The sequence below is a fragment of the Bos grunniens genome, chromosome 14 (assembly GCF_055505025.1).
Source record: "Bos grunniens cultivar Pamir isolate PY7600 chromosome 14, Bosgru_T2T1.0, whole genome shotgun sequence".
Lineage (NCBI taxonomy): Eukaryota > Metazoa > Chordata > Mammalia > Artiodactyla > Bovidae > Bos > Bos grunniens.
Window position 1 is genome coordinate 57,537,313 of NC_141178.1, and position 21,500 is coordinate 57,558,812.

Genomic DNA, 21,500 nt, shown 5'->3' on the forward strand with positions numbered 1-21,500 from the left:
AAGGGTAGGATGGGGTGGGAAGTGGGAGAGCGGTTCAAGAGGGAGGGGACAAATGTATTCCTATGGCTGATTCATGTTGATGTACAGCAGAAACCCATACAATATTGTAAAGCAATTATCCTCCAATTAATTGCTAAAAAGAAGTTTTCTGGACAGGTATCAGGAATTCGGAGAATCCGTGCCTGGAGAAGCAGAGTTCTATGGACAGGAGCCCAGGTAACTAGAGAACGCGAAAGGCAGGAATGAAATGGGAGTGAGAACAGCTTTTCCTAGTTTGTGCCTCGAATAAATCACTGAAGCCGTTCTCAGTTTCTGGCTCTCTAGTCAAGATTTAAGTTGCATGGAAGGTGCATCAAGTTTGGGTCATGTGCCCAGCCATCAGCTTGGCAAGGCAGAAACATCTAACAAGTTCCACCAGATTCAATTCAATGGGAAATGAGATCGTCCTGAAAAGGCAAAGAGTATTCTATGGCAAAGAGGCAATGGATGCTGATTGCCAAAAATCCACAAACACCTTCTGCGTTTGTGTCCTCAATTATCTGGAACCCAACATCGTAATGATTGTTATAATGCAGTTATTATTAAATCATATGCTTTTTCATCCATAGCTTCTCACTCAGAGTAGACCACTAATCCAATTTTTTTAAAAACAAGTTTTTGTATTTTCTCTTAACTGCTAACTTATGAGACAGTAGATATGCTGTGACAGGGCTTAAGTGAATGAGCATTAAAAAAAAAAAATGGCCAGTGGTACAAAGACATCAGTGAGTTCCAACCATCAGCCTCCATCTGGATCACCATCAAGTCGGCATCCTTGCGGCTGAAGGGCGTGCAGCGATGGAGTTATTCAATAGCCCTTTTAGGCCAGCGCTGTGTTACAGTCCATTGAGCTCCTGCCTGTAGCTAGTGAAGCCAGAGTGTTGAGGGAATCACCAGCTCAATTAACTAGCATTAAAATACTGTACCTCTAGAATCATCTTCAGGGGAATGTGATCATTTACTCTGGAAAATATCTGAGATATTTTCCCTGCTGGATAGAGAGGGGAAATTAAATTACCTGAAATGAATTCCCAGTTCTCCATATGTGAACTCTCTGTATTACAGATTGTCAGTTTAAGGGCTGTTATTTGTCACCATGGCCATGACCCAGCTAGTGGTGACAAGGCAGCTGAGAAATTATACAGATAAAAATTGTTTTCTCTGGTTATCTACACTGATGTTATACTTTATAAAAACTACAGGAATACAGAATGTTTCTTGACTTGAGGTTTTATTTTAGCTGACATATTACCCTTGTTTCAAATATCTCTTCAGCCAAGTTAGAGATTCCAATCTTTTCTTGGTATGTAATTCTGTTTATTGCAGAGTTTATATCTTCTTTTTTTGGCTGCATGGCATGTGGGATCTTAGTTCCCCAACCAGGATCCAATCCCATGCCTCCTGCAGTAGAGATGGGGAGTCCTAACCACTGGACTGCCAGGGAAGTCCCTATCACAAAGTTTCTTAGTGGCTATTTTCTCTAGAACAGCTCCAAAACTCTTACCTTCTAGTATCCATTTCCCTTCTTATTTTTTTTTTCTCCTTTCTTTTAATAAAGTACCATCTTCTCCTGAAGCAAGGGATCAAAATCTTTCATACTTTTGCACTTTTTATTACTTATAGGATAGGAAAATCTCTTTTATATTAAAGTAATTCATTTACAATTCAGTTTATCACAACAACTAGAAACCTTAGAAGCTGCGTGGATAACTGGAACTGTTCTTAGAATTGTGATTTTATTTATTGATTGATAGGTGCACTGGGTCTTCATTGCTGCATGTGGGCTTTCTCTAGTTTCAGTGAGCTCGGGGCTGCTCTCTAGTTGAGGTGGACAGGCTTCTCATTGCGGTGGCTTCTCTTGTTGCGGCTCCCTGGCTCTAGAGCACAGGCTCAGTAGTTGTGGCTCGGGGCTTAGTGCTCCATGGCATGTAGAATCTTCCTGGATCAGGGGTACAACCCATGTTGCCTGCATTGGCAGGTGGATTCTTATCCACTGAGCCATGGGGGAAGTCCGAATTCTAATATTCTTAACCCTTCCTGAGACAACATGTGTGTCAAATAAATAAGACTCCTTGCTAACAATTTTTCCATCTCTCTGTCAGAAGTTGTTAGAGTCTAGAACTTCCTAATGGCTTATTTAGCCATTCTCAGACTTCCTCTCCCAAATCCATTTACACCCTTAAAAATTACTGAGAACTTTTATGTGGATATTTACTATCTTAGAAATTGATAGCTAGATGTTTTTAAGATATTTTTAAATGACAGTAATAAATCTACTGCCTGTTAAAATAAATATTTGCATAAAACATGTTTTGGAATAAAGTTAATTAGAAGAATGTCATTGTTTCATACTTGACAGTTTCTTTAATGTCTGGTTTAATAGAGGAAAGCTGGATTCTAGCAGTATCCTGGGCTTGTAATCCCTTGTGATATGCTGTTCTGGTTGAAGTATCCGAAGAAAATCTGATCTCAGAGGGATATTTAATTAGAAAAGGGAAGGGTATTTAATAGTCTTCTCATGTAAATGAACTTTCCTCTTTGGTTCAACAGTAGCTCAGCAAGTCGTAACGTCTTAAAGGCTGGTTGAATGGAGAAACTGAAACTGTATCAGTGAACTTTTCAATCCATCAATCTGTTTCCCACTCTGAAAGAATCTTTCACCCACATGTGATTTTGTAACTTCCAAATGTTGACAAATCTCATTATTACTACGTTTTTAAAAGAAATCACAGTTGGTAATATCCACACTGATTCCATCAAGAATATTCTTTTGAATATTAGGAAAATATAAAGCTTATAGTGCTATACGAAGGTTTTTTAAAATTCTAATTTTTGATTCACAGATGTGTGTGTGAGTGTGTGTGTGTGTGTGTGTGTGTGTGTGTGTGTGTGTTGCACCTCAGAGTATTTAGAAAGAGAATTTATTACTGACTGGAAAACTTGGTCTTGGGTCATGATTTTCAGTATGAATGACCTGAATGACCTTTGAACCAAATCTTTTTGCAGTAAATAATTTCTTCTTTTGCTCACTTCCATTTTTTTTTTTGTTAACATACAAAGTGATATATATTTGTTGTACAAAAATTAAAAAATCTAAGCAAGTATATGGATAAATGGATAGGGGAAATATGTATACATGTGTACAGTGTCCACCGTCATCTGTGGGGAATAAGTTCCTCCAGCTGCCAGTGGGTGCCTGAAATCATATGTAGGACCAAACTCCATAGATACTGTTTTTCTCTTAGACATGCATACCTATGATAAAGTTTAGGTTATAAATTAGGCATAGTAGGAAATGGCAATAGGCATAGTAAGAGATTAACAATAATAACTCATAATAAAATAAAACGGAAAAGTATACTGTAATAAAAGTTATATGAATGTGCTCTCGCTCAAAATCTTTTATTGTACTGTTCTCACCCTTCTTATGACAGTGTGAGAAGATGAAATGCCCATGTGATGAAAAGGAGATAAGTCAGTGGTGTAGGCAGCGTGTTAGGTTACTACTGACCGTCTATCGGTGGGTCAGAAGTAGGGCCTTAAACCTTGGGTTGACTGTCAGGAGCTGACCATGTCTGTGGCTGGGACCCCACGTAGGGGCGTGGAACTGGACAGGAAGATTGCATCACACTGTTAGGTAGTTAGAATAGGAAAAAGGAGTCCAAAATGGCAGTGGCTAAAAGACAAGGGAAAAGCCCACAAAAGTAGAACAAAGGAAGGTCTGAGGACTGGAGTGAAGACCTCAAGTAAAACAAACAGCCCTCCTGGCTAGCCCAATTTACATAGGGTAGGATGGAGGAGAAAAAGCATATAAAAAGAGGAGCCAAATTGAGCCAGGGACTTCTCTTCCCATCTTTTGGGTCTACTTGCCCTCATGCCTCAAGGATATATTTTCCTTTACTTGCCAATAAAACTGAGCTATAACACTGGTCTGTCCGTCACTTCAGATTTTTGCTACGGCAGAACAGAACTGAGGAAATTACACACTCCTCTGACATATATGGTGCTGTTTCTTGGATTTAACCTGGCTGAAACAACCTCGGCTTGGCCCCTGCAAAGTGGAGGCCAAGCACAGCAGAAGCCCAACTCGGTGAAGCTCCTGTGGCAGAAGCTGAACACAAAGAAAACCCAGCACAGTGGAAGGGACAAGAAGCCCAGCGTGCTGGAAACCGGGACAGCAAAAACAAACTCAGCAGAGAGCTCATGCGGCTCAGTCTCAGATTCCAGGAGACCTCCTGTTCAGGTAGGAATCCCTCATTCCTATGTCTGGAAGGACATATGGCTAACAAAATCTTAATTCCTTTACAATCTCTCATTTCTTGTTTCCTTGAACCCCCCGCAAACAGGCCAATGGCAGTGGGTGCAATTGAGTGACTCTGGAGAGGCTACTCCCCAGTGTGTCCCAAAGGCTCCATTATCCTTTGCGCTCTAGTAGCTGTTGCCCAAGTGGGTGGGGGTTCTTCTGTCCTTAATCTTCTTTGTGCCAAGGACCAGGCCAATGAAAACTGTGAGCATAGGTCAGGTATTTTTAGCAGATTTTCCAGCAGGTTATGAAGGGGATTCCTCAGTACATTTTTCCCACTGCTTTTTCCTCCCGTCCTTCAGTTCCTCTCTCCATCTATGCCACTGCTTACAAACTATTGGGCAGGTCATCATCTTTTCATTTCTGAAAGTTGTGCTTGAAACCGTTGGGACTCAAACCCACGTGGCAGGAACTCTGCTATGTTTAGTCACTCAGTCGTATCCGGCTGGGACTTGCGCCTGGCCGGAACCCACAGTGCCTGGCTTCAGGACCTAATGAAGCTCAGGCTCTGATGTCTCATTGCAAAATTTCTGTGAGAGACACAACAGTAGGCAAGAGGTGGATTTGTTTGGATTCAGAGAGAAGCACACTCCACAGGGTATGGGCCATCACAGAGGAGGGTGCAATGCCCGTGGAATGTGGTGTGGTTAGTTCCCACCCCCCCAACTGGGTGATTTCATATGCTAATGAGTGGGAGGATCATTCCAACATTTCAGGAATCACCCCCTCCTCCCTCTTTTGACCTTGCCTGAACTGTCCTGGCACCTCTGGGTGTGTCATTAGCTTGCAGATTGAGGATCAAGGTTTAGTTGAATTTGACTTGTCATCTCGGACCCATTTGATTTTAATCAGCTTGTGTTATGCCCTTGGGCTATGTTATTCTTTCAAAAGTTGTGCCCAGTCCCCTTCCCTCCTGTTTCTTGTGCTTTTCCTGAGCCCCGTCCGGGCCCACAATGTTGCCTCTACAATCTTCTGGAGGGTCAACCAGAAAATAGCTGACCTTTGGGAGAGAAATGCCTGGGGTCCCAGGAGGTCGACCTGCCTAGGGATCCAGTCCCCAGGAGGTTGTTACCTCTCAGCCTGCTCAGGGATCCACCAGCCTGGGGTCCCAGGAGGTCGACCTGCCTCAACCTGCCTGTTCCCTGGGAGGTTGTCACGCCTCAACCTGCTCAGAGATCTGCCAGTTCAGGGGCCCCAGGAGGTCAACATGCCTCGACCTGACCAGGGACCCAATTCTCGGGAGGCTGACATGCCTCGACCTGCTTGGGGATTCGATCTCCAGCAAGTTGTTACGCCTAAATCTGACCCGGGGATACCTGACTCTCAGGTTGCAACAGTACTGGGTAGGATACGCTTCAGAAAGACTCCCCTCTCAAGAAGTCCACCTATGGAAATAGAAGGAAGCCTATTAGCTGTGGGACTACTCCTGGTCTCAGCAATAACTCAGGAGTCCAATGAGAACCCCATTGCCTTTCTGGAAAGGCTAAAAGAGGCCCTCCAAAAGTTTACCAATCTGGACCTAGACTCTTATGAGGGACAGGTGATTTTAAAGGACAAATTCCTGTCCCAATGTGCCTCAGATATCGGGATAAAGTTAAAACCGCTACAGCAGCAGGACCCTGCTGCCTCTTTAGATGAGATGGTCCAGACAGGCACCAATACCTTTTATTACAGAGAATAGGATAGGGAGGCCAAGGCCCAGGAAAGGGAGAAAAGGAAAGAGACAAGGCATGCCCAGATGCTGGCTGCCCTCCAGGGAAGCCCTATGGCAAACCCCAAGTCCTTAAAGGACAAGGCACAAGGCAAAAGCCTAATCTGTAGATAGGCGCAACATCGGGCCAAAGAGTGTCCAAACAATGACAAGTCTCCTAAAATAGCTTGCTACAAATGCCATCAATTGGGACACTGGGCAGCACTCTGCCCTCAGGGCCCAAGAGCCTCGAAGTCAGGTGCCAAGCCTTTCTTCACGATGGTTCAACAGGACTGAAGTGGCCTGCTCCAGCCATCCCGCCTGTCACATATAACCATCACAGAGCTGGAGCCAAGGGTGCAACTGGATGTGGCGGGTACGTCTGAGAATTTCTTGTTGACACAGGGGCTACCTACTCTGTCCTAACCTCCTACTCTGGAGCCATCTCCTCCCAAACCTGTACCATTTTGGGTGCTACAGGAAAAACAGTTAACAAAAAGATTCACCTGAGCACTTCTTTGTTGCTGGGATGGACAAATATTTTCCCACCAGTTTCTGGTGGCCCCTGAGTGTCCTGTTTTCTTATTGGGAAGAGATCTTTCCCTGCCTTTGAAATCTTGTATCTATTGCAGTCCTGATAGAAGATGCTTTAAGACTCTCTTTTGGGGGCAAACTATTTTTACCAGCCACCAAGTGAAACAACTCCTGAACGGGAGAGGCCATTTATGGATGTGTGATCAAAGAATCCTCAGATATCAAGTAGTGCTGATGGAAAATCCAGGCCTGAATATATCCCCTTGTGAGGTTCTTAACCCAGCTACCCTCCTGCCTACCCCCTAGAGCTCTCTACCCTTTCACTCTTGCCTAGAAACTTTGGACCACTGGACAAAACCCCGAGACGGACTGTCAGAAGATCCTCTGACCAATCCTGAGGAAATCTGGTACATTGACAGAAGCAGCTTTGTCTTGGATGGAAAAAGAATAACTGAATTTGCTGTAGCCTCCAATTTTGAGACCATAAAGGCTAAACCTTTGCCACCAGGTACTTCAACCCAATTAGCTGAGCTCATAGCCCTGACTCGAGCTTTAGAGTAAGGAAAAAGAGTAGCCATTTACACTGACTCCAAGTATGCCTTTCTGGTGCTATATAAACTGCTGCTATTTGGAAAGAAAGAGGCCACTTGACCATCTGAGGGACCCCAATCAAATGTGGTGATCAAATCCTTAGGCTCTCGGAGGCAGTTCCTCTGCTCTCTGAGGTTTCAGTCTCCTGTTGTAAAAGACACCTAAAAGGGAGCATGGAAGTGGCACGAGGGAACCAAGCAGCTGATCAGGCAGCTAGGAGAGCAGCATTACAGAACAGTGACCTAATAGGGGTTGCCACCTTAGTTCCACAGACCAATTTGCCAGAAACTCCTTCATATCCAGAAGGTGAGACTCTTAAAGCTACGAGAGAGGGCTTTCAAGGTCATATGGCTGGTTCCACAAGGAGGGACTCCTTTTTCTACCTGGGAACCTCCAATGGAAGTTGGTTAACTCCTTACTTGCCACCACTCATTTAGGGGAGAAGGCCCTCCAAAGATTACTAGAAAGGTCCTTTAGAGGAACAGGCCTCCAAACGACTATAAGGCAAGTGGTCTCCTCTTGTCCCACTTGCCAATTAACCCCCAAGGAGCTCAAAGACCCCAGCTGGCCCAGCCTGTCCAGTGATGTGGGACATGCCCAGGAGAGGACTGGCGTATGGACTTCACCCAGATGCCAGTTTTTCAAGGGTATAAATACCTGTTAGTCATGATAGATATATTCACAAGATGGATAAGGCTTTCCCACCTAGACTGAGAAGGCTGAGGAGGTGGTTAAAAAAAAAACAAACTGCTCCATGAAATCATTCCAAGATTTGGTCTGCCCAGGTCATTACAAAGTGGCAATGGGAAATCATTTACTTCTAAGGTCACGCAAGGGGTCTCTAAAGCATTGGGCATTACTTATCATCTCCATTGTGCCTGGAGGCCTCGGTCTTCAGGAAAAGTAGAAAGAGCCAGCCAATTATTAAAATTGGCAAATAAAAAAGATAACCCAGGAGGCCTCCCTAGGATGGAAGGAGGCTTTACCAATAGCTCTCCTCCACACCCATATTGCCCCTAAGGAACAGGTTGGTTTTAGTCCTTCTGAGATGCTATATGGGAGACCTTTTGTTTATGTCAATAACCTCTTCCTAGATCCAGAGGCTCAGACCCTCCAGTCTTATACCATGGCCATTGGACACAGTTCCAACAAGATATATACTTTGGGGTGTCAACCAGGACCCAAAATATTCTAAAGAGCCACCACTATATGCTCCAGGGACTCAAGTCCTAATTAAAGTCTGGAAGGATGGGTCCCCAAAGGCTCAACTCCATCCCACATGTGAGGGCCCCTATCCTTAATACTTTCTACCCCCACAGCAGTGAAGGTACAAGGACATGACTCCTGGATTCACTACTCACAAGTCAAGCCGTGGAAGAAAACAGAAGAGGACACTCAATACACCTGTGAGCCCCTGGGAGATCTCAGATACCTATTCAGGACTGCAAATGAGTGCCAGTCTAATGAACACCCCCAAAACTAAGTTTCTGGGGATAAGATTTCTCAGGATAGTGCTAAAAAGCCAACACAGCTTGGCAGGGGTTATACTCTAAAACAGACAGGAGGTAGATTTCCTGATCCCTGAATGAGGAGGGGCTTGAGTCAGCTTGAATGAGACATGATGCTTCTGGGTAAATAGCTCCAACTAAGTTAAAGAAAGTCTCACAGTCCTCAAGGAAAGCATTCAGATTCTACAGGATCTCAAAAAATGAGCTGGAGAGTTCTCAGGGTGGCTACAGTCTCTCTTTGGGGGATCCTTCTCCTGGCGAGGGGAATTTGGAGTTGACTAATACCCCTACCAATTATCACCATATTGATGCTGCTTATGATTGCTCCATATATTTTCAATTGTCTAACCTGTTTTGTCTCTGCCCAGGTCAACAAGCTATAACATGCAGTGCCAGTTCAACAAGGATATATAAAACTACAGCCAACCACAGAAAATATCACTCATCCTTAGATGGACACCACTATAAGGACTCTGAGGCTTAAGACTAGCAAGAGGGGGAGGCCCAATGCCCCTCACCATCCCAGTTCAGCAGGAAGTAGCCAGAAAGACTTCTATGCCCTTATTCCCAAAGAATTGGGCCTCCCATCTCTTGAGGGGGGAATGTTAGGTAGTTAGAATAGGAAAAAGGAGTCCAAAATGGTGATGGCTAAAAGATAAAGAGGGGAAAAGCCCACAAAAATAGAACAAAGGAAGGTCCAAGGACTGGAGTGAGGACCTCAAGTAAAACAAACAGCCCTCCTGGCTAGCCCAATTTATATAGGGCAGGCTCCTGGGGAGGAGAAAAAAACATATAAAAAGAGGAGCCAAAATTGAGCCCAGGACTTCTCTTCACCTCTTTTGCGTCTGCCTGCCCTCACACCTCAAGGATGTATTTACCTGCCAATAAAACTGAGCTGTAACACTGGTCCGTCCGTCACTTCAAATTTTTGCTGTGGCAAGACAGAACCTAGGAGATTACACACTCTCCCGACAACACTACTGAGAATGGTATGCAATTTAAAACTTATGAATTGTTTATTTCCAGAATTTTCCATTTAATATTTCCAGGCTGAAGTTGACTGTGGGTTACTGAAACCACGGAAAGTGAAACTTCAGATAAGGGGGATTGCTCTACCCATAATCCCACTATTGAAGCAATACTGTGAACATCTTGGTGGATATTGTGCTGTCTTTTTCTCTGTTTTAAGTGATCATCAGGCCTGTCTGGAAAATAATGATCAAAGATAATTCATGTTCTCCAGTCATGTTCCCCATTTCCATCTAAATTATATACAACTCTCAGCCAGGGTTTCACTGGGTTGGTTGGTTTTTCTTTCTGGAAAGCCATTCCATCCGCCTTACAATACTGTCTTGTTTTGGTTTCCTATGGCTGCGGTGTCAAATTACTATGAACTCTGTGGCTTCCGACAGAGCTGGAATCTCACTGAGCTAAAACCAAGGCCCTGCTCCTGTCTGGAGGCTCCGGGGGAGAAACTGGTTCTCTGCTTTTTCCAATCTATTGAGGGCGCCTGCATCCCCTAGTTCGTGGCCTCTGTCTTCCAGGTTAGCAAGTGTGACTTGAGTCTCCCACTGCCATCTCTCGGGTTCTCTCTTCTGCACTCACACTTCCTGTGACTACAGCTTGGAAAGGACTCATGTGATTAGAGTGGGCACATCTAGATGATCCAGGATAATCTTGCCCTTTCAAGGTCCTTAAATCAGAATCTTTTTGTCCATGTAAGTTAATATTCATCCTTTTTGACGTGAAGTTGTGAACATCTTTGGGGAGCATTCTGATGAGGTTTCATTATTTTCAAAAGCAATTTATATCATTTATAAAGCAATATGCCGGGACTCTTAGCATGGCTAAGACTCATGCTCCCAATGCAGGGGGCCCGGGTTTGATCCCTGATCAGGGAACTGGATTTCACATGCCACAACTAAGACCTGGTAAAACCAAATAAATAAATATATATTTTTAAAAAGCAATATGCCATATAATGGGTATTTCCTGGTGGCTCAGACAATAAAGAATCTGCCTGCAATGCAGGAGACCAGGGTTCAATCCCTGGATCAGTAAGATTCCCTGGAGTAGGAAATGGCAACACACTCCAGTATTCTTGCCTAGAGAGTTCCATGGACAGAGGAGCCTAGCAGGCTACAGTCCAAGGGGTCACAAAAGAGTCGGACTCAACTGAGTGACTAACACTTTTTTTTAATGCTATATATGCATATTCTTCATCAGATATCTTATTCATTAATCTTTGCTAAAGTAGATTTGGATGTTTTGTGTTGTCCTAACCATGACTGTGTTCTAATTTCCACACTCTTTATGTATCTAGAAACAGGTAATCTGTCTATACCTTGTCATTTGTCAATACCCTCTAAATAAAGGATATATATGTTAAAGGTGGCAAGCCACACAACAGTGATCATAAATCTAGTCTACTTTGCAACTAAAATCTCTTGAATGTTAAGACCACATATAGAGTGATATTTTCCACTCATTCACGCAGTGACAACCAGGCCCGTTTTCAGTCAACGTTCCAAGCTGATTTTAAGCCCTAGTGAAGAAATTAAGGAATAAAAGCAAGGTGAAGCAAGGAATGCTTTCTGAATATTGAAACAAAAGGAGTCTATACTCACTTGGGCAAAGAAGGGCAGTTGAAGTGACCTTAACAATGGAGGCGAGAAGCTTCATTGAAAGAACAAGCCACCAAGCATGGACACTTGAGTTTATCAGGATATAGACTCACACAGCACACAGGATTCTATACTGCATGAACAAGATGACATGGATTTGTTAGCTATGCTCAAAGTACTAATGGAAAGAGCATGCTGTGAAACTTGAACAAGATAAGTACAATAAATAAGAGGAAGTATGGTTTCATGAAACAGGTAACAGGCCAATGGAGTTGAATTTCTATGCTTTCTATCAGCTTGTGTTGGTAAGATATGCATGGGACTGACACCATGAATTGCTATGATTGCTGTAGATCAGAAATGAGTAACATAATCTCTGTCCTGAAGGGGCTGTTATGAGAGCAAGGTAAACAGAAATGTAAACAAATAATTACAAGAGGGGATGAGCTAAAATTAGACTCTGAACTGGAAGCTGCGAGAATCCGGGTGATTCAAATGTCTGCTCTTTTTCACTTAGGGTGTGGGTAGGTACAACTGGTGACTGGGGAGCTCAAAGAGGAAGTGAAATTTGACTTGTATCATGAATGGGAGGTCAGAGGACAGGGAAATTACTGAGTCAGAACAGCTTTGCAAAGGCCTGAGTGTGTGGACAGGCACGTTGTTACACCTGGTCAAGCATCCCTTTCAGGCTTCTGAAGCTCAGAGCAATCACAAGTGAGCAGAAGCCAGAAGCCAGAGAACCATATACTCAGGACCCAAACTACAATTTTCACTATCTGTCCTCCCATTTCTCACCTATTTACTTCTGTTATCATCAGTAGCCCAGCTTCTCCAGCTGTTGACTAGGTCAGGACACTCACTCTGAACTTCATCTCCTCTCCACCCCTCTCCTCCCAACTCTTTGGGAGTTAACATAACAGCCCCTTCAGGACAGAGACTATGTTACTCATTTCTGATCTGTAGCAATCATAGCAACTCTTAGTCCTTTGTCCTGTGTAATCCTGGGTTCTTAAACCTGTGCACCTTAGGACCGAGAGATAAGCATCTTCCTTGCTTCCTTTTGCTATATTCACATGATATATTTTTCTCCTTCAGGAACCAGAATTCCTTAGAAGTTAATGACATCAGGCTTTATCATCTATTGTCCTGTTGGGAATGCACCTGATTCATGAAAGGCTTTGACTCTGGGCTAACCGAGTCCCTCTTCCCTAGCCCATCATTAACCTTGATGGCATCTGTGCCCACGTGCCTGACCCAGTTATCTCGCAGCCTGTTATTCTGTGACCTTCTCACCTCCAGCCAAGTTTTTCTGTGCCATATGGCAGCTAGTAGTGTCATCTCATCTCTCTCTAGCACTCATGGTTTGCGATCTTTTTTTTTTTTGGCTGCACCATGTGACTTGTGGTATCTTGTATCTTACTTCCCCAAACAGGATTTGAACCTGGGCCCTCCACAGTGGAAGTACAGAGTCCTAACCACTGAATCTCTAGGGAATTCCCTGCAATTATTTTATATTTTGGTTTGTTTATAGTCAGTTTTACCCACTAGATGCTCTGTAAAGACTGGAATCTTCTCTGCTTTGTTTATATTTATCCCCAGCTGTTAGCACTGTTTGGGTGCATAGATACAAATTTGTGTCAGAAAATATTTAGAGATATACAGTGGGAAAGATAAAGAAAGGCTCCTAAAAAGTATCAGTGCCATGCTAGGAGCTGGGCTTTACCTTGGGAACACATGGGAGCCTCCAGGAGATGGCCCCTAGGACATGGGAGAAAATGTATATTCTAACAAAGATGTGTTCAGTTCAGTTCAGTCGCTGATTCGTGTCCGACTCTTTGCAACCCCATGAACCACAGCACGCCAGGCCTCCCTGTCTATCACCAACTCCCGGAGCCTACTCAAACTCATGTTCATTGAGTCGGTGATGCCATCCAACCTTCTCATCCTCTGTCATCCCCTTCTCTTCCTGCCTTCAATCTTTCCCAGCATCAGGGTCTTTTTCAATGAGTCAGCTCTTCGCATCAGGTGGCCAAAGTATTGGAGTTTCAGCTTCAACATCACTCCTTCCAATGAACACCCAGGACTGATCTCCTTTAGGATGGACTGGTTGGATCTCCTTGCAGTCCAAGGGACTCTAAAGAGTCTTCTCCAACACCACAGTTAAAAGGCATCAATTCTTCCGTGCTCAGCTTTCTCTATAGTCCAACTCTCACAACCATACATGACTACTGGAAAAACCATAGCCTTGACTAGACAGACCTTTGTTGGCAAAGTAATGTCTCTGTTTTTTAATATGCTGTCTAGGTTGGTCATAACTTTCCTTCCAAGGAGTAAGCATCTTTTAATAAATTTCATAGCTGCAATCACCATCTGCAGTGATTTTGTAGCCCCCAAAAACAAAGTTTTTCACTGTTTCCACTGTTTCCCCATCTATTTGCCATGAAGTGATGGGACCAGATGCCTTGATCTTAGTTTTCTGAATGTTGAGCTTTAAGCCAACTTTTTCACTCTCCTCTTTCACTTTCATCAAGAGACTCTTTAGTTCTTCTTCAGTTTTTGCCACAAAGGTGGTGTCATCTGCATATCTGAGGTTATTGATATTTCTCCTGCAATCTTGATTTCAGCTTGTGCTTCATCCATCCCAGCATTTCTCATGATGTACTCTGCATATAAGTTAAATAAGCAGAGTGACAATATACAGCCTTGATGTACTCCTTTTCCTATTTGGAACCAGTCTGTTGTTCATGTCCAGTTCTAACTGTTGCTTCCTGACCTGCATACAGGTTTCTCAAGAGACAGGTCAGGTGGTCTGGTATTCCCATCTCTTTCAGAATTTTCCACAGTTCATTGTGATCCACACAGTCAAAGGCTTTGGCATAGTCAATAAAGCAGAAATAGATGTTTTTCTGGAACTCTTGCTTTTTTGATGATCCAGCGGATGTTGGCAATTTGATCTCTGGTTCCTCTGCCTTTTCTAAAAGCAGCTTGAACATCTGGAAGTTCACGGTTCATGTATTGCTGAAGCCTGGCTTGGAGAATTTTGAACATTACTTTACTAGTGTGTGAGATGAGTGCAATTGTGTGGTAGTTTGAGCAGTCTTTGGCATTTCCTTTCTTTGGGATTGGAATGAAAACTGATCATTCTGTCGTTTTTGAGATTGCATCCAAGTATTGCATTTCGGACTCTCTTGTTGACTATGATGGCTACTCCATTTCTTCTAAGGGATTCCTGCCACAGTAGTAGATAAAATGGGCATCTGAGTTAAATTCACCCATTCCAGTCCATTTTAGTTCGTGAATTCAAGGAAAACAAAGATGTGTACTCAACTGTTAATAGCAGCTTTATCCATATTAGCCCAAAACACTGAACACATCCCAGATTTCCATCAATTGTTGAAAAGACAAACTCATTGTGATTTATTCATACAAAGCTTACTGTTCAGCAAAAAAAAAAAAGAAAAGAAAAGAAAAAGAATGAAGTAGTGTTCCAGGTAACCACGTGGATGTACCTTAAGAGCTCTGGGCTGAGGGAAGGAAGTCAGACGTGCTTCATAACTCCATTTATATCAAAGTCTAGAAAAGAGGAGTAAACCAACAAAAAGCAGATCAGTGGTTGCCAGGAATCAGGAAGGGACACCAGGCTTCCTGACAACAGAGCACAAGAAAGCATTTTAGGGTGATGGAAATTCCTACATCACAAGCATGGTGGTGGTCACATGACTCCACATGTGTCATAATACATCCATGGCACACTTACAACTGAGGAACATTATTGTAAACTATACCTCAGTAAAACTGACTGAAAATGGGTATGTGGATGTACAAATACTATCAATTACTAAGAGAAACTGAGGAAAAGCAGACTTTATGAGGATGTCAGGGATGTCCCTGATGGCCCAGTGGCTAAGACTCTGGGGGCTGGGTTCAGGGAGCTAGATCCCACACGCCACAACTAGGAGGTCACGTGCTGCTACTGAGAGAGCCTGCGTGCTGCAACTAAGACCCAGTGTGGCCAGATAAATAAAACTAGGTATTTTTTTGAAAAGGGATGTCAGAAACACTGAGTTGATCCTTCCCCCTCCCTGCCTTCAAGGAAGATTGTCCAGGAGCAACCGTCACTGGTAGGTATGTTGGGGCTCCCTTGGGTACACTGACAGTGGAAATTTTTGTTTTCTTCCTGTGAGGTTACTTAGAGCTTTAATACAATAATGAGGACTTCTGATTCTTAGTTTTGTCTTTTTTTCTTTAAGGTCTCAGAATTGCCACTGCTGCTGCTGCTGCTGCTAAGTTTCTCCAGTCGTATCCGACTCCGTGCGACCCCATAGACGGCAGCCCACCAGGCTCCCCCGTCCCTGGGATTCTCAGGCAAGAACACTGGAGTGGGTTGCCATTTCCTTCTCCAGGGGATCTTCCCGACCCAGGAATTGATCCCAGGTCTCCTACACTGTGGGCAGATTCTTTACTAACTGAGCCACTGCTGCTAAGTCGCTTCAGTTGTGTCCCACTCTGTGCAACCCCGTAGACGGCAGCCCACCAGGCTCCCCCGTCCCTGAGATTCTCCAGGCAAGAACACTGGAGTGGGCTGCCATTTCCTTCTCCAATGCATGAAAGTGAAAAGTGAAAGTGAAGTCGCTCAGTCATGTCCGACTGTTAGCGACCCCATGGACTGCAGCCCACCAAGCTCCTCTGTCCATGGGATTTTCCAGGCAAGAGTACTGGAGTGGGGTGTCATTGCCTTCTCTGCAGAATTGCCACTAGAAATGTATAATTGCAAAGAAAGTAGATTTGACTCAGGCAGACACGGGATCAGATCTTGTCACTGTCACTTATCAACTGGCATTGTTACTTACTATTGGACATATTATTAAACTGCATAAAGCTTTAGCTGTTCTCTTCCAAAGAATGGAAATTATAGAACAGTCTAGAGATTTGCCAAGAAGGAAGTCAAATAGTTCCTCTGGAGTGGCAGGTGACAGCTGCTAGATGGGCTTGGCAAATGCCTCTAGATTTAGCAGGTACGGGGACAGTGTACTCATATGGATTTGGAGAGTGTGTCACTTACCAGGGAGCAGGCAACATGAGCCACTTGACCCTCACGTCCCACTGGAGCGATGAGGCGGTCAGTGGATGTGGACACACCGTGGTCCTGCATCATAGCTCAGGAATTCGCATCTTTGGAAATCCCCAGCCTTCTCCAGGAAAGTGAAAGTTGCTCAGTCTTGTCTGACTTTTTGTGACCCCATGGACTATAACCCACCAGCCTCCTCTGTCCCTGGGGATTCTCCAAGCAAGACTACTGGAGTGGGTTGCCATTCCCTCCTCCAGGGAATCTTCCCACCCAGGGCTCGAACCCAAGTCTCCTGCATTGCAGGAAGATTCTTTACTGTCTGAGCCACCAGGGAAGCCACAGCCTTATTCAGAGGCTGCTGGCAAACCTGCGCCCTCTGTCCTCTGGAGAGAACTATTACATTAATTATCCTGAGAGGTCGGCAAGTCTTCCCTGGGGCAGGGAGGGTGTGGTCCTCATCATCCCCAGGGTGTCTCTGGGCAGAGGATACTCTTGATCTCTACTCTCCTAGAATGGAAATAAATCTGAGCAAATTGACTGATGATGCCTAACACGGAGAAATGTAAAAGATTTGTGGAGAATTAGCTCCCAACGGGATTGAAGAATAAAATGCATGCAAAGTACTCAGCATCGTGTTTTCTACAAAGTAATTGCATCATAAATTCAGATAGCAATAATATTGACAATTACAATGATGAGGCAACACAGTGGGGGAAAAACAAGGCTTATTTTCTTTAAACCTGGCATCTCATGCCTCTTAGAGGGGAAACTGCTTATTGGGGGAAAGGTGCTGATAAGTGCTTGCAGTAAAATGTGAGCACACCACTCTCCCACCTGAGGTTGCATATTTGCTGATGCCAGGATGAAGAGAAGGGCAGGGGGTGGGGGTGGGGGGAGGTGGAGGTGCTGCTGTCTTTAAGACTGGGAAGAAATTTGTTCTAAAGCCAAGTTTCTCAGAGTGGTCTCTAGACAAGCATCAGTACTACCTGGGGGCTCAGGACTCTCGGTTCCCACCTCAGATCTGTGTGCTCAGTCACAGTCATGTCTGACTCTTTGCGACCTCATGGACTGTAGGCTCCTCTGTCCTTGGGATTTCCCAGGCAGGAATACTGGAGTGCGTTGCCATGCCCTTTTCCAGGGGGTCTTCCCGACCCAGGGATCCAACCCGCATCTCCCATGTCTCCCACTTTGCAGGAGGATTTTTCACCTGATTAGCCATTGGGGAACCCATCTAGTAGATCAGAAACACCAGGGTGGGGCCAGCAATCTGTGTTTCTAACAAGACCCCAGAGGATCCTGGGGCCGGACACTTTAGCCCTAGAAAGGCTGTGGGGTGGGAGAGGGGTAAGGAATTTGTAAGCCTGGACTCTTTGTGGAAGAAAAATGTGAGGGCTCCTCAGTGGTGGTAGACTTAAAACAGCTAAGAAAATATTCATAGTTTTTTTTTTTTTTTTTTTAATGTTTACTTATTTGGCTGCACTAAAGGAGATCAGCCCTGGGATTTCTTTGGAAGGTATGATGCTAAAGCTGAAACTCCAGTACTTTGGCCACCTCATGCGAAGAGTTGACTCATTGGAAAAGACTCTGATGCTGGGAGGGATTGGGGGCAGGAGGAGAAGGGGATAACAGAGGATGAGATGGCTGGATGGCATCACTGACTCGATGGACGTGAGTCTGAGTGAACTCCGGGAGTTGGTGATGGACAGGGAGGCCTGGCGTGCTGCGATTCATGGGGTCGCAAAGACTCAGACATGACTGAGCGACTGAACTGAACTGAACTGAAGTCTTAGCTATGGCATTCAAACTCTTAGTTGCTGCATATGGTATCTAGTTCCCTGAACAGGGATCGAGCCCAGGGTTTCTAACATGGGTTTTTAACAGCAGTTTGCACTGATGTTACTGCTGCCAGGATTCACAACTCTCCATTAACGTGGTGGGGAGGCAGGCAGATAAAATGCTCCCGTGGTGAAAGCAAAGACACATGTCAAGAAGCAGGATCTCAGGAGGCAGAGAGAGTCATGATGATGGAAGCCCTCAGAGAAAGGAAGCGACATGTTGGAAAGGGTGTTGAATTCTGTGAGCTTTGAGCCAATTTTATCTATAAATCAGTGGGCTGGAGTGGGCTTCCCCGGTTGCTCGGATGGTAAAGAATCCGCCTGCAATGCAGGAGACCTGAGTTCAATCCCTGGGTCAGGAAGATATCCCCTGGAGAAGGGACTGGCTACCCAGTCCAATATTCTTCCCTGGAGAATCCCATGGACAGAGGAGCCTGGCAGGCTATATAGTTCATGGGGTCGCAGAGTCAGACACGACTGAGAAACATTCTCACATGAGCTAGAAGAGAGAGAATCAGCTTACACATGGGCCATGGTAATAACATTTCAGTAATCAGATCATTCCCACAGAGATCTTGAGTACTGGTAAGGGAATACCAAGGAAGGATAAGAATAATTTTTCCAAAAAAAAAAAAGAATAATTTTTCCTTAAGAAAAATAAGGATTATTCTTCTTTAAGAATTGCAGGCAGATTCTTTACCAACTGAGCTACAAGGGAAGCCCTTTTAAGAATAAGGCTGAAGTCTAATGAGTGTGATACCACCCTGTTTAATTGAATCCTTTCTGTGATGAGACATAAAGAACCTGAGCTTCAGAAATCCGATGTTCTAAATTTCCTTGCTTCCCGGGTGGCTCAGATGGTTAAGAATCTGCCTGCAATGCAGGAGACCTGGCTTTGATCTCTGGGTCAGGAAGATCCCTTAGAGAACAAAATGGCAACCCACTCCAGTATTCTTGCCTGGAGAATCCCATGGACCGAAGAGCCTGACGCCAGTCCATGGGGTCACAAAAAGGCAGACACAACTTAGCGACTAAACAACAACAACACAGAGTGGAAACAGAAGTCCAGGTGGGGCAGACTGAAGACAGGCAGGGTGAGAAAGCACCCCGGGAGGCAAATGTTTCCAGAAGTCTGGCTAAGAATGGGGAGACGGAAGGAGATGCGGGGTAAGGGGAACATCGTTCGAAACTATATATTTGGATGGGAATGACTTAGTGAGGGAGAAAAAGACAAAGCAAGAGAGAAAGAGGGAAGAGAGAAGGGATAATTACAGAGGCTAAGCTGACTGAGTGGGAAGAGGAGGCTGATGTTGGGAAAATGCACTTGGAAATGGCAGAACGAAGTGAAGGGCACAGGTGTTGGGGGGCTGGTGGTTTGGGGTGGAAGGAGGAGGAGGGAACCACCCCCCCGCCCCCACAGTCCTTTCTTCATTATCAAGGAACACAACCGCCATAACAGCAGAAGCGTATCTGAGCTGTTGTTCAAGAAAGTCTTTTTGAGAGAGTTTTTTCCCTTCTCCTGTTAAAGGTAAGCTGGGAAGTGAAAAATCTCAGAGTGGATAGCTGTAAATGCAAGTCTTTATCTGCTGGCTGGCAGCTGCCTTCCCAGGGAGAGCAGGAGATAGACGCCCTCAACTTCCTGATGATATTTCAAATGGCTTTCGAGTCCTTTAGGAAGCCAATCCTGGGTTGTGGGAGACACATCTCAAGGTTTCAGAGAAAGAATTCACAGCTGTAAGCCCTTTTTGTAAATGCCCTAAGAAACAGCAGTCAGGGCCCATGTCAGATGTTGGCTATGTATGTACTCAATTGTGTCTGACTCTTTGTGACCCCCAACTGTAGCCTGCCAGGCTCCTCTGTCCAAGATATTCTCCAACAAGAATACTGGAGTGGGTAGCCATTTCCTCCTTCAGGGGATCTTCCCTACCGAGGGATCGAACCCACTTCTGCATTGCAGGCAGATTCTTAACCACTGAGCCACCAGGGAAGCCCCAGGTGTTGGCTACAATAAATAGTAAATCCTCTGGGAAGCCTTAAGCCTCCTCAGATAGGCACTTCAGGGGAGCTGGGGATACCCAGGGATGAGGCCTGGGTAGTCAGAAACTGCTTCTGTTTGTACAGGTCTTCTACTGTGGCAGGCAAAATCATATGTGCTGAAGAGGAACTCAAAAGCCTCTTGAGGAAAGTGAAAGAGGAGAGTGAAAAAGTTGGCTTAAAGCTCAACATTCAGAAAACGAAGATCATGGCATCTGGTCCCACCACTTCATGGCAAATAGATGGGGAAACAGTGGAAACAGTGTCAGACTTTATTTTTCTGGGCTCCAAAATCACTACAGATGGTGACTGCAGCCATGAAATTAAAAGACGCTTACTCCTTGGAAGGAAAGTTATGACCAACCTAGATAGCATATTCAAAAGCAGAGACATTACTTTGCCAACAAAGGTTCGTCTAGTCAAGGCTATGGTTTTTCCTGTGGTCATGTATGGATGTGAGAGTTGGACTGTGAAGAAAGCTGAGCACTGAAGAATTGATGCTTTTGAACTGTGGTGTTGGAGAAGACTCTTGAGAGTCCCTTGGACTGCTAGGAGATCCAACCAGTCCATTCTGAAGGAGACCAGCCCTGGGATTTCTTTGGAAAGAATGATGCTAAAGCTGAAACTCCAGTACTTTGGCCACCTCATGTGAAGACTTGACTCATTGGAAAAGACTCTGATGCTGGGAGGGATTGGGGGCAGGAGGAGAAGGGGACGACAGAGGATGAGATGGCTGGATGACATCACTGACTCGATGGACATGAGTCTGAGTGAACTCCAGGAGTTGGTGATGGACAGGGAGGCCTGGCGTGCTGCGATTCATGGGGTCGCAAAGAGTCAGACACGACTGAGCGACTGATCTGATCTGATCTGATCTGATCTGAGAGTCTGTGGTTTTCTAGGCCAAGGCCTGGTGGAGAGGAAGGCTCAAAGTGGCAAGGCTGGAGTTCGCTCCGGCAGGGAATCTTTGTCACTCTCCATCAGCAGGGTCACATCAGTCGCTAATGTTTAACTGAATGAAGTAAACTTGCAAGCTGTTTTCTGGCCTTTTTTCCAGCCGAGGTGACTCTCTTCTGAACTCAGAGCATCTATTTCTAGACCAAGTGGGTTTCAGGGAAGAGTGTTCATAGGCAAAATGTGGGCTGTGGGAGGAAGGGTGTTTGCCTTTCTTCTCATTGTTTGGTGGTGAGGGAAGAGGGAAGTCCCGTGGGCAGCCAGAAGTTAGCATCGTCCCCCTGATCCGGGGGCCTTATCCGGGTAGCAGAGCTCAGCTG

The 21,500-nt window shown here is 44.9% G+C and overlaps 1 protein-coding gene across 4 annotated transcripts in view; it reads left to right on the forward strand.

Moving 5' to 3' along the window:
- Window positions 1-9,573, forward strand: part of LOC147359467 (uncharacterized) — a 47,663-nt gene extending 38,090 nt beyond the window's left edge. The window contains exons 2-6 of one of the 4 annotated variants that reach the window (XR_015140835.1): window positions 3,987-4,282; window positions 6,324-6,408; window positions 6,901-7,074; window positions 8,477-8,563; window positions 9,034-9,573. Coding sequence is in view for 3 of the 4 variants with exons in the window: in XM_086336902.1 (XP_086193028.1) it covers window positions 4,243-4,282; window positions 6,901-7,074; window positions 8,477-8,563; window positions 9,034-9,149 (417 nt within the window). In the remaining variant the exon portion in view is untranslated. Of the gene's footprint in view, window positions 1-156; window positions 217-3,986; window positions 4,283-6,323; window positions 6,409-6,900; window positions 7,075-8,476; window positions 8,564-9,033 lie in introns of all 4 variants that reach the window. The other 3 variants (XM_086336902.1, XM_086336903.1, XM_086336901.1) reach the window with 3 other exon arrangements.
- The last annotated feature ends 11,927 nt before the right edge of the window (window positions 9,574-21,500 follow it).